The sequence below is a fragment of the Lissotriton vulgaris genome, chromosome 8, assembly GCF_964263255.1.
Source record: "Lissotriton vulgaris chromosome 8, aLisVul1.2, whole genome shotgun sequence".
NCBI lineage: Eukaryota > Metazoa > Chordata > Amphibia > Caudata > Salamandridae > Lissotriton > Lissotriton vulgaris.
Genome location: NC_141696.1, coordinates 328509991 through 328522899, shown reverse-complemented (window position 1 = coordinate 328522899; position 12909 = coordinate 328509991). Strand labels below are relative to the sequence as shown.

General features: G+C 45.4%; 1 protein-coding gene across 2 annotated transcripts in view; it reads left to right on the top strand.

The window, feature by feature from the left end:
* Positions 1-12909, top strand: part of CHD1L (chromodomain helicase DNA binding protein 1 like) — a 392592-nt gene that overhangs the window by 191834 nt on the left and 187849 nt on the right. For both annotated transcript variants that reach the window (XM_086934085.1, XM_086934086.1), the window contains exons 13-14: positions 8746-8860; positions 10412-10562. In XM_086934085.1, the coding sequence (XP_086790211.1) occupies positions 8746-8860; positions 10412-10562 (266 nt within the window). The remainder of the gene's footprint in view (positions 1-8745; positions 8861-10411; positions 10563-12909) is intronic.

Here is a 12909-nt window from a genome sequence, read left to right as displayed (position 1 = left end):
CAGGGCGCCATTTCTTGTTTAAGAGCCTGAGAGAGGCTCACCAGTGCCACAGTGGTGGTTCTTTGAGCCCAGAGAGGCTCCAACGTTGCCCTAACTTTCCCTGCTCCAGTTGCCCAGCACTTTGTGGGCAACTGCCACGTTTAGGCCCTGACATTGGGACACCGGGACAGTCACAGGTGGTGACTTGTGAGTTTGGCGCAATTGTTACTGTTTGTACACCTCTGAATGTTAATACATCATGTGTTTTATCCTTGCACCCCTACAGGTAGTGTGACATGTAGGTGGTTGTTTTCTCCCTAGTACAGGTGGTGCTAGAGAGGTCCTGTTACCAGTGATTACTGGTGGTGTGCTCTATGGTTATATTGTGTGCTACACTGATTTTACTTTCTAAAGTGCTATTTCTGAAAGTATTGCTTCTAAAAGTGCTGATACCCTTGACAGTGGTCCAAGTGGCCCTGTCCTGTACAAATATCCCTTGTAAATTCCGCCCGTGCCTGTTGGCACAGTGTAACAAGATGTGTGTTTTATCTGATGTATATTTATTATAATACAAAGGCTATTTTTATATAACCTTGTGTGGAGTTTTCCTTTGTGGTGGGCCTTTGGGTGTTGTTGCTGGGGTGCGTGCGCAAATACTTAACTTACATCGCCTCCAAGTTTAGCCTTGACTGCTCGTGCCACGTTACCTAGAGGGCGAGTAGGGGTTGCCTTGGTGTGTGACTCCTTTGCCCTGACCCTTAGAAATGGCGATCCCTGACTGACCTCGACGCGAGTCTTGGCCGGCCAGGGTCCCGTTTCTAACAGTTGATGTCTGACTTCGGGGTGCCGTGCTGAAAATGGCTGCCGGCGTCTCTAGTTTGGGACACATTTGATCAGAGAATCAAGAATAAAAATAAGAAACGAAAGGAGGTGGCTGATAACGTTTTGAATTTTCATTGTGAACCAACCTATCCGTATTTAGATTCACTAAAAGAGTATCAGATTTTAAACCTTAGAAATAAGAAAAGATGTTTGGCAATTTATCACATGTAACTCTATCAATCCTAGAAACAAAAATAAAGTTGTGGCTACTCCTGACAAAGGCGTGTGCACCGAAATGTGCGTCAAAGACTTAAATCATTGCCACTTTTTAATGTGTTTTCTATATGTTTTTTTATGACAAGATATGATGTGTTATGTATGATGTAAATTTTTTACAATATGATGATGTTTTTTACAAGTGATTACATTGGAAATATACTCTGCATACTTCTCTTTCTGTTGCGTTATATATAATGACATTTATTGTGTTCTTTTAAAACTATTCAATTGCCTAGGAGTTATTTTTCTCATACATATTTACCCTGGCCTCGGAATTGTTATATCAATTGTTCAGGGGGTCCTTGCTCTTTTCACTTGTCCTGAAAAAATGTCAATTTTTTGTCCTCCTTGCATGAGATAATGAAGGACTGTTGGTACCTAGAGCTTATTTATTTGAGTAACACTCTTGAGTTTATGTAGGGACCGCCACTAGTCCATCCAGACAAAGAGACATATCAACATATGTCAGGATATCCAGACCCTGTTACTCAAAGGGGCCAAGATATTCCCCAAAGACTAAAAGAAGAAGTGGTTATATTTCCAATTCTTCCTGTTGAAAAAGAAATCAGTAAACTATGGAATGGATGGAATGGAAATAGATGTATAGAGCGCGATTGCTGCCCGGGGGCGTCCAAGCGCTGGGAGGTAAGAATTGAAGGGACCGGTGAAGCGACACATTATAGCTCGGAGACTTTGGGGAATAGTAAGGTCTTCAGGTTTTTACGGAATGACAGCAGGTCTGGGTTGGAACGGAGTGAGAGGGGGAGGGTGTTCCAAAGTTTGGCGGTGTTCACCGAGAACATCCTACCACCGGCTCTGGCTTTCTTTACTCGGGGGACCACTGCCAGAAAGGCCTCAGAGGAGCGGAGGTTCCTGTTTGGGTGGTAGGGGATGACGAGCTTGCTGTTAATAGCAGGTCCTGTTTTCCAGAATGCTCGGTGTGCAATGCACAACGCCTTGAATGACACTCTGTGTTTAACTGGCAGCCAGTGAAGACTTTTTAGTGCGGATCTGGCTGACTGAGCTCGAGGAATTTTTAACAGGGTGCGCGCTGCGCAGTTTTGCACTATCTGGAGTTTCCTGAGGGTCATCTCGGGAGCCCCCACGTATAGAGCATTGTTTGTGTCAAGGCGGGACTGGATCAGGCCTTGGACTGCCACTTTACTGGCTTCTGAAGGCAGAAGTGGAAGGACCTTCCTTAGGGTTTTGAGGATGCCGAAACAGGTGGCGGACAGTTTGGTAGCCTGGGTGGAGAAGGACAGCTTGCTATCCAGCCACACTCCTAGGCTCTTGACGCTTTCCTTGGGGGTGGGGGGAGTGCCCAGGGCTTGGGGCCACAAGGAGATAAAAGGTGTTGGCGAGGCAGGGCCTAGAAGCAGGAGCTCTGTTTTATCTCCATTTAATTTGAGGGAGGAGCTGGTCATCCATTCCTTTATGTCCACTAGGCAGCTCAGTAGGCCTCCTTGGAGGTGACTGATGTTCTTTTGAGCCAATGATACCACTAGCTGAGTGTCGTCGGCGTACGACACAATTTTGATGCCGTACGGTTCGACGATTCCAGCCAGTGGTCTCATGTAGACATTGAATAGCACAGGGCTCAAAGAGGAGCCCTGTGGTACTCCGCAGCTGAGGGGCTTGCTGGCTGATACTGTGTCCCCATCGAAGATCTGGAATGATCTGTCGGACAGGAAGGAGCCGAACCACCTTAGAGCATCGCCAGAGACCCCGATGTCCCGGAGACGGTTCAGCAGGGTGGCATAGCTGACCGTATCGAATGCGGCGCTTAGATCAAGGAGGATCACTGCCACTGATCCTCCCTGATCCAGAGCCCTTCGAGATTCCTCGGCGACCGCTAATAAGGCAGTTTCGGTGCCGTGTTTTGGCCTGAAACCTGTCTGGGATGTATCCAGTAGGGAGTCGTGTTCAATAAACTGGACCAGTTGGACGTTTACGTATTTTTCCAGCACCTTGCCAGCCCAAGGGAGGAGGGAGATGGGGCGGTAGTTGGAGTAGTCGTCGGGGTTCAAGTTTGTTTTTTTTAGCAGCGCCCGCACCATGGCTTGTTTCCATGCTATAGGAACGACACCTGAGGCTATAGATGTGTTAAGAAGTTCTAGGATAACAGGCAGGGTGGTTTCGTGAGCTTGCATCAGAACTTCTGGTGGGGCTGGGTCGCGTGGGGAACCTGATTTGACTTGCCATGCCATTTTACCGAGGGTGTCAAGGTCCAGGGGAGGGAAGTGCTCGAGGGTTGACTGGGGATGGGGAGGGAGTGTTCTCGGGGAGGGTGGGTCAGCTGTCTCTGGAACTGTTGCTCCTGTTTGAAAGGTGGAGTAAATTTTCAGGACTTTATTATGAAAAAAGTCCGCAAGTTCATTGCATTGAACTTGGGTTTTAGTCGGAGGGGGGGCAGTGGTGACATTAGAACATTGTTTTATTATCTGGAAAATTTCCCTGGGTTTTGATTTAGCTTCTAGGATTTTGTCAGAGTAAAAGGTTGATTTCGCCGTTTTGATCCCCTCTCTGTAAGTTTTTATTGCCTCTTTATATGCGTCCTTTTTTTCCGGGAGAAAATCCATGCGCCAGGCTCTCTCTCGTTGCCTGCAACGACGTTTTAATTCTCTTAGGGAGTCAGAGAACCAGGGCGCTGATCTCTGCATTCTTTTAAACGAGGATCTCTGGAGAGGGAGGATCGTGTCTAGTGAGTTCGTAATCCAGCTAACATAATTTTCGTTTGCTGCACTAGGGTCTGAACAGGGAGGCGGATGGGTGGCGTCCAGGCTAAGCAGCCAGGCTTCCAGCTGGAGTTTTGACCAGTTCCTCCTGAGTGTTGTACAGGGGGGTGACTGGGGGATCTTGTGGGTTGCCCAGGAAAACGGTATCAGAAAATGATCCGTCCATGGGAGGGGGATAGGAGAGTCGACGATCAGGTCGCTGCAGCTGCTGAAAATTGGGTCTAGCAGGTTGCCCTTCTCGTGAGTTGGGGCTGTGACCAGCTGGGACAGCTGCAGAGCTACTAGGTCGTCTGTTAGGTCTTTGGCAATGTTATCTGAGGGGGAGTTGAAGTGGAAATTCAAATCACCCAGGACTGTGTAGTTCGCCACGGACATAGCCCTTTTAGCAATGATCTCTGGGAGCGATCTATGAAACAGCTTTGATGGGTCAGGAGGACGGTAGATCAATGTGCCCGAGAAGGATGTATTGGCATTGAATTCTATACAGAATTCTATGCTTTCGCATTCGGGAATGCTTTCTGTTGTGGTGCGGCAACGGTACTGGTTTTTGATTATAATGGCCAGACCGCCGCCTTTCCCCACTGGTCTGTCCGATCTAACGATGTGGTATCCACTTGGTAGAGCTGCGACTAGGTCAGGGTCGGAATGAGTGGAAAGCCAAGTCTCTGTTAAAAACATAACATCTGGCTCGCGCTCCTCTAGTAGTATGGACATTTGAGTGCTATGCTTAGGTAATGATCGACAGTTTAGTGCCAGCATGCAGTACTTTGATGACTGGGGGCCTGCTGAGATTTTACGGAATGAGTGTTTGCAGTCAGGGCAGCAGGACGGGAGGGATGGGGCTGGAAAGGTACGAGTACATGTGGCAGTAGTTCTGCTTCCTATGGACCGTAGAGCAGTGGGGCTATAGGTCCTGACCGGGGGAGCGGGAGAGGCAGGGGGGGTGGCCCCTGGTCCCGGCTGGTCGCGGACGGGCGCAGACGGGCTTGCCTTAGGCGCGCCTTCGGCGCGCAAACGGCGCTCCCGCTGCGCTCGTCCGCTGCGCGTCCGGTAACAGCACATGATGTAACTGAGGAAGGGGGCGTGGCCTGCGATGTGGGCGTGGCCCAGGGACTCGCCTGAATGGCGTTTGCAGCGGTCGTTGCAGCCGGCGCTATGCAGCGCTTCACGGCTGTTTCAGGAGGGCTTAGGTAGGTTTTACAGCACACAAGTTAAAAACAACAATTTTCAATTTTTAAAAATTAGCGCTGAGAAGCTCCCGGCGTGTGCCTGCGGAGTCCTTTCAATCCTCAGGGCGGCGCTCTCAGAGGCGCGTTTTTATTGGCTGCCTGGCGGAGGGGGCGTGGCCTGCGATGTGGGCGTGGCCCAGGGACTCGCCTGAATGGCGTTTGCAGCGGTCGTTGCAGCCGGCGCTATGCAGCGCTTCACGGCTGTTTCAGGAGGGCTTAGGTAGGTTTTACAGCACACAAGTTAAAAACAACAATTTTCAATTTTTAAAAATTAGCGCTGAGAAGCTCCCGGCGTGTGCCTGCGGAGTCCTTTCAATTCTCAGGGCGGCGCTCTCAGAGGCGCGTTTTTATTGGCTGCCTGGCGGAGGGGGCGTGGCCTGCGATGTGGGCGTGGCCCAGGGACTCGCCTGAATGGCGTTTGCAGCGGTCGTTGCAGCCGGCGCTATGCAGCGCTTCACGGCTGTTTCAGGAGGGCTTAGGTAGGTTTTACAGCACACCAGTTAAAAACAACAATTTTCAATTTTTAAAAATTAGCGCTGAGAAGCTCCCGGCGTGTGCCTGCGGAGTCCTTTCAATTCTCAGGGCGGCGCTCTCAGAGGCGCGTTTTTATTGGCTGCCTGGCGGAGGGGCGTGGCCTGCGATGTGGGCGTGGCCCAGGGACTCGCCTGAATGGCGTTTGCAGCGGTCGTTGCAGCCGGCGCTATGCAGCGCTTCACGGCTGTTTCAGGAGGGCTTAGGTAGGTTTTACAGCACACAAGTTAAAAACAACAATTTTCAATTTTTAAAAATTAGCGCTGAGAAGCTCCCGGCGTGTGCCTGCGGAGTCCTTTCAAAATCTAACCTCTACCAGTAGTGAATAGGAGCTCCAGCTATGTATTGTGAGTTCTAGTCCAGGCAGCTCATTACTGTGCAGCTTTTGCATATGGTATGCTTCTCTTCCCCCTCATCTCCAGTGTGCTCAGCAAAATCAAGAAGGAGCCATACAATGCCAGGAAGTCGTGGTTCATGGATGTTCTTGACATCATCACCCAGAATGTCTCTCCAGTCTGTGGGGCTAAGACTTGCATCCCAACCAAAGCATGACTCCGATTGACAGCTTGGCACCTTACTACATTGATGTAGTGCAGGAGAGCATTGTGAAAGGTTGTAGAGACATTGTAGTTTGTGTTGCGAGTTCCTGCCTGTATATAGGTGTACAAGGGGAATTCTTCCCTAAGCTGTAGCTCAGTAAGTGTCCACCTTTATTCTACACCATGCTTCTTGCAAACTAGAATGCTTCCTTGCTTTTTAAAAATGCCTCATCAAAGAGTTTATGTGATGTCTTTTTAGATCGTTCCCATCTTTGCACCAATACCCCCACTAGCTCTGAAACGGAGCACTGTTCTTTTGGAGCTAATGAAACATGCATTCGATCCTTTTCACAGAACTGACATTGTTCCCATTATAGAAGATAATGCTTAACTAGCACTGATGTCAGAGGAGGGTTAGGGAAATGCAGTTAATTGACACAGATGAATTGATCATAAGTTTCTGCGAAGACAAGGCTGTCCTTTGCACAAGCTATATGTTTATTCTGAAGGCCCCACATACTTCAAGATCAACAAACGTGCATTCCTTCCATCTTTTTGTCCACATCCTACTGCATGAATAGAGAGTTCTATATATTCGTGCCTAAAGTTCTACATTCAGAGAACCAAGATATGCAGGGAGTTTTGGGAATCCAGGAAAACGTTGACTGCTCATTGCTTGATGGTTGGGAAATTTTCAATAAGATGACTGTGATACCAAACAAATATTATTGATTATTTATTGGCATACTAAGGTTCACTGATATTTTTGAAGCTACAGGGATTACTATTCTGATGAAAGGAAATGATTCAAGCAACCAAACCTTTGAAAGATTCCAACTCTGTAGAAATGTAGTTACAGTAAAGTAACTTATTATGTATGTAGCGCAATAGATTGATTTGGTAATGAAAAATAAAACTGATTTCCCCAGCATTAGACATTTCAAAGATTCCTATGTGACAAATCCTTATTACAGTTCTACATTTATCAGTCTTACTTGGTAAACCATTGAGTCAGTGGAAGGTGTTTGTGCAGCAGCATCCTGCAACTCTCTAGGTATTAAGGAAACTATTTAAAATTATTTCACTGTAGGTCTTGTGAGTAAGCCTTAAACCTGAGTTGTGATAAACCTAATAGAATAACAACCTAGCAACCTAAGACCAGTTTTTCAGAGAAAATGTCTTTGGAAAATGAATTGATCCTCACTATACAAAAGTACCTCATTGTGTCCATTAATTAGACTCTGATTATTAATTATTCAGTCATTGTTGGATTTATTAATAGAGCAGTCGGTACCTCTGTGACAATCTTCAGCTCACTTTCACTAAGTTTGCTGAGTAGCAAAATGATCTAAAGCATTAACCAGGAGTGCCTTTTCCTCTTCCTTCATAGCCTTTGCACCCCATGATTTACCTGCTACACAGGCCACTGGATTGTTCACACATCAAAAGAACCCAGGATCCTGATGTATCAATCCCATTTGCAAACCACGGATGTGCAATTTGCACATCGACTGGCTTTTGAATGGAAATGCAATTTGTGATGCAATCTATGTACTAATACAAGGTTCTCTAAAGTCTGTCCTGGAAGGCTGGATCCATGCCATATTTTTGTGATAACTACATTTATCTAAAAGGGGATATACTAAACATCTGGCATGGATCCGGCCATCCAGGACTGACTTTGGCGAACCCTGTACTAATCTGGCACATCACAAATTGTTTACTTGCAGGGGGTCAATATCCAACCTGCTTAATGAATATTAGTTAGGTAGGTCCCAATTTGCAAATCCCTGTGAATAGCACACAATGCAACGTTGGATGCCCACAAGCAACACCAGGCCTCTGTCCCTGAATTTGCTCTCCGAAACGGAAAACCTTTTGTTGTTAAAGGCACAGGTGCTACATTTAAAAAATAATGTTTCCCGAAGATATTGGGCGAGCAGAAAGAGGTGCTTTAAACCACTGTCTGCCGCTCCCAAAGTTCACTGACATGATTTGCAAAGGGGAAGATATCCCAGTGGGATACCTGTCCCTCTGCAAATCAGTTACTATCCCAGCTTGGGGGTCGGTATCTCATTAGTGGTTTACAACTTCAGTTGCAGTACCAAGTCATTGATACATCCCTTTCCAAATCGCAAATCATCGGAGGCGTCCCAATCAAGCCCACTCCTTTTTGCAATTCTGAAAGGATTGCAAAAGCCCATTTATGAGTTAAAAAGAATTTTCCAACTCGTAAAAGTCCTTTTGTATATTAAAAGCCTTTTTGCATCGCAAACCCTATGATTGGCAAATCTCGGGGTTAACAAACACAAAGGGTTTGTTCATTGTGTTCCTTGTACGTGTTAGTTTGGAGACTTCATTTGTCCATCTGGATCTTACCATGGTTGATGGCACAATAATGAGGAGGAAAGAGATGGTGATCATGTACGAGGTTGGCATTAGAGAACAAGTAGCGCAGTGGCATGGATTGCAGCAGAAAAGAAAATCAAGGTTTAGAAATCCATTTGCTTTTGTCTTACTGTAATTTCCATCATGGTTATGTCCTCCATGGCAAGTTGACTCGTACTTAACCCTTTCCAGTCCACCAGAGCAGATAGATTTCACAAAGTAACTTTCTTATTTGTTTTTTAGGTGGAGTTGGAATGAACTTGACTGCAGCGGATACTGTAATTTTTGTAGACAGCGATTTTAACCCTCAGAATGACTTGCAAGCTGCAGCAAGAGCTCACAGGATTGGTCAGAACAAGTAAGGATGTGGCTATGGGTATTTTTTTGCTCATTTAATTACCTTTAAGGTTTGCTAAAATATAATTGTGGTTTTTGGAATTACAGGAGTCGGCGACCACGGCAAACACCACATACTTGAATGCAAATTTGCTGGTTATAGCAATGAATGTAATTATTTACTTTAATATATTAAGAGAAATACACTGTTTAACAGTTGTGAAAGAGTGTTAGTAATCCAGTTGAAAAGGGGTTAATAAAAAGAGCTAAAAGTGTTTAGTAGGTGATATGTACAGGCAACATAAAAAAAGTCAAAATAAAGCCTTTTTCTAAAACTAAGTCAAGTGGCTATATCATATCTATAAATAGCCTTATGGTTCTGTATGTAAAGCATTGTGCCACTCATCACAATTCAGACCAAAGCCTATTACTCAAAGTCACTTGACTCAATGAGTTAAATGCTCCTTGCTCACTTCTGTTGTAATTTGCAGGTCACATGTTTGCCTTAATCTTTCCGAGGTCTGTAAATTGACACCCTTTACATTGCATAATAGTGACAGTTGTTTTTTACAAGTGCTGAGAAACAACAGAAGTGCATGTAAGACATTACCTGTGACTTCATGCAAAGGTGGTGCTCCATCAGATCGGGCTGAACTAGAGATATGGGCTGGGGCCAAGATTGATTTGAGATTGTCATGAACCCAGTGTTTCAAGACTGAGGATTTTGAGGGTGACTTAACCCCTTGCACAGGAGGCATAGCGTTTTCCAGCCAAGTTAATGATATCAAGTTAGGTATCTAGCTAAGGGTGAGAGAACATAATTGCTAAAGGGGCCACAACATGGAAAATATGTAAGACACAAGAGTAACAAGGAGCGGAACTTGCCCTGTGCATGCAGAGGGCACTCTTATTAATGCCAAGGCGACCGCAGATCCCACACAGTAGCCGAAGATGAAACCTCATGCTGCACCAGGAGTGCAGAGGTCTAAACAAGGAGATAAATTGATATGGTAACAAAGAATAATTCAGCAAGAAGGGTGCCGAAGGGAATAGAAAAAGGTTTGTGCTCAAACGTCTCTTACAACTTGACCGATATATCTGGTTTCTTTCTGTAAGTTTGGTGGTAAGCTTAAAATGATCTAATTTAATGCTATCTAGAGTAGTTTCAAGTTGTTAAGAGGAACTGACCCAAATATTTTCAATTGCCACTTTTTCACTGTTTGCTTTCACCATCATTATGGTCCAATGGTGAATAAGCAGCATTTCAGACACCTCTTGGTAAGGGAAGGGAATACAATACTTTAGTTTGGTTACACTTGAACCAGGAAATCTTTAAAAATCTTTGATAGTGTTTTTAGTGAGTCATGAAATTATTTTAGGTTCCTCAATTGTGAGTTGTCTAGTCTCGGGAAAATAGTGAATCTCATTTCTTTCCTCAGATGTAATTTTGAAAACCTAGAAACTTTCTAGATCTATTGTATAATTCTTTTTGTGATTTGAGTTTGTAATTTCAGTTAGTTCATAGTAGCAAAGAAATATTTATTGATGTCTATATTGTGTTCGATTTTCACAGACCAGTAAAAATCATTCGCTTGTTGGGAAGAGATACAGTGGAAGAAATCATCTATAGAAGGGCTGTGTCAAAACTTAAACTGACCAACACTGTTATCGACGGTGGCCAGTTTTCTCTGAAAGGAAAGTCCGAAGCAGAAGGAGACATGCAGGTAAAATAGTATTCACTTTTAATTAGAAAGAAGCTAATGAACAGTTTAAGAGTTTGCAGTTACGTTATTAGCGTTTGCAAGCTAGAGAATTAACTCATGCATTAAGTCACAATATTTTAAGAAGAACTGCCATGTTATTTTACCATTCTTTGTAGATTTTCTACCTATTTTACAATCTTTTGTATCGATTTGATTTGCCTGGCCATTGTTTTTCTACTATCAAGTCTCTTAAGATTTTTGTGCTTTTGCATACTCCTCCCTGTCATAGATATGCATACAAAGACAACAAACACACAACACATTCATAGTTAGCCAGCGCATAAGCAAGTACCCATGTTTGGAAAGAAGGCAGATAGATTTAGAGGTGGATGCAAAATGAATGGATGCTCGCTTAAGTCAAGCTTCAAGTCCACGTCATCCTTAACTTCTTTACAGATACAATTATGCCCATGATAGTATTATTATTATTATTATTATTATTATTATTTATTTTTATAAAGCGCGTAGTCACCCGGAAGTATCCCAGCGCTGAGGAACCTTGAAGACATGAAACAGAGGACTGAGGCTGAGTTAACGAGAAGGATTTAGGGGCTAGGGGAAAAGATGTGTCTTTAATCGTTTCCTAAAACGGAGGTATTGGGGTTCCAAACGAAGATCCCGCGGGAGGGAGTTCCAAAGACGGGCCGCATGGACCGAGAACCGTCTTCCTCCTGACCGTGCTTTCCTAAACCTTGGGGCATTGATAAGATTTTCTGCATTGGAGCGAAGGGATCTTGTGGCTATGTAAGGGGTAATGAAATTTCGGAGAATTGGAGGGCCTAGGTTGTTCAGGGTTTTGTGCACCAGACACATGGCTTTAAATTTAATTCTCTCCCTTATGGGAAGCCAGTGCAGGAGTTTGAGGGCAGGCTTGGCCGATGATCTGGCCGGGGTGTTGGTAATGATCCGGGCAGCAGTATTCTGGATCCTCTGCAGTTTATTCAATGTAGCTTCCGGTGCACCCAAATAGATCGCATTACTATAGTCCAGTCTTGATATAATAAGACCCTGGACTAACAGTTTTTGCGATTTCGGAGGAAGGAGGGGCAGAACTTTCCTCAGGGATTTTAGCAGACCGAAACAGGTCCCTACGACCTTTTTTGCTTGTGGGGCGAATGAGAGTTCCGAGTCGATCCAAACACCCAGACTTTTCACCTCTGTCTTTGGGTCTGGGGGAGGACCTAGACATGTTGGCCACATGTCCAGAGGAAGTGAGGTTCCTTTTGGGCCGAGTACAAGGACCTCGGTTTTTGCCCCGTTTAATTTTAGCGCTGATATGTTCATCCAATGATGGACCTGCGTGAGGCAGTTAAGAAGATCGGCTTTCTGTTGTTTAGGATGGGACAAAGACACCACTAATTGTGTGTCATCAGCATAGCTGATGACACTCACTCCGAAAGGGGTGATGACCTCCTCCAATGTGGACATATAAATGTTAAATAATGTAGGGCTCAGGGAGGAGCCCTGAGGCACACCACATTGGAGGGGCATTTCGGAGGAGCGGGCGTTTTTCTCCCAGATCTGATAAGATCGTTGTGTCAAGAAGGATGAGAGCCAGGATATGGCTGTGCCTTCAAGACCAACTCTTGCCAGCCTTTCGATGAGGAGCTGGTGGTCAACAGTGTCGAACGCTGCACTCAGGTCGAGGAGGATCACTGCCACTGATCCTCCACCATCTAGCAGCGTTCTGGCTTCCTCTACCGCCGCCAGGAGGGCGATGTCCATGCCCTGTCCTGGTCGGAAACCCGTCTGGGAGTTTTTCAGTTTGTTGTTAGCCTCTAGATACTGCGAAAGTTTCTTGTTGATGAGTTTTTCCGCAATTTTACTTACTCCTGGGAGTAAGGAAATGGGCCGATAATTCGCCAGGTTTTCAGGGTCCAGAGTGGGTTTCTTCAATAAGGCCTTTACCACCGCCTTCTTCCAACTCTGGGGCACAACTCCCTGTTGAAGTGACGTATTAATCAACTGAGTGAGGGCAGGGATGATAGAAGGGGCTACCTCTTTAAGAATCCGAAGAGGAGCTGGATCTCTGGGGGAACCACTCTTCATAGAGTTAAGCGTCGTCCGCACTTCATCTGAAGTGACCTGGCCCCATGTGGATAGGCCGGTGGGAGAGGTTGGATATGGGGAAACAGTTTCTTCCCTCGGGCACAGGGGAGGAATTGAATCCAGGATTAATCGGATTTTGTCCTGGAAAAAGTTAGCCAGTTGTTGGCATTTCTCTTGATCAGCTTTAGGGTCAGAGGGGGGTCCACGATCTTGTTCTGGTGGTTTTGAGAGTTCTTTAAGGATGGCAAATGCTTCCTTC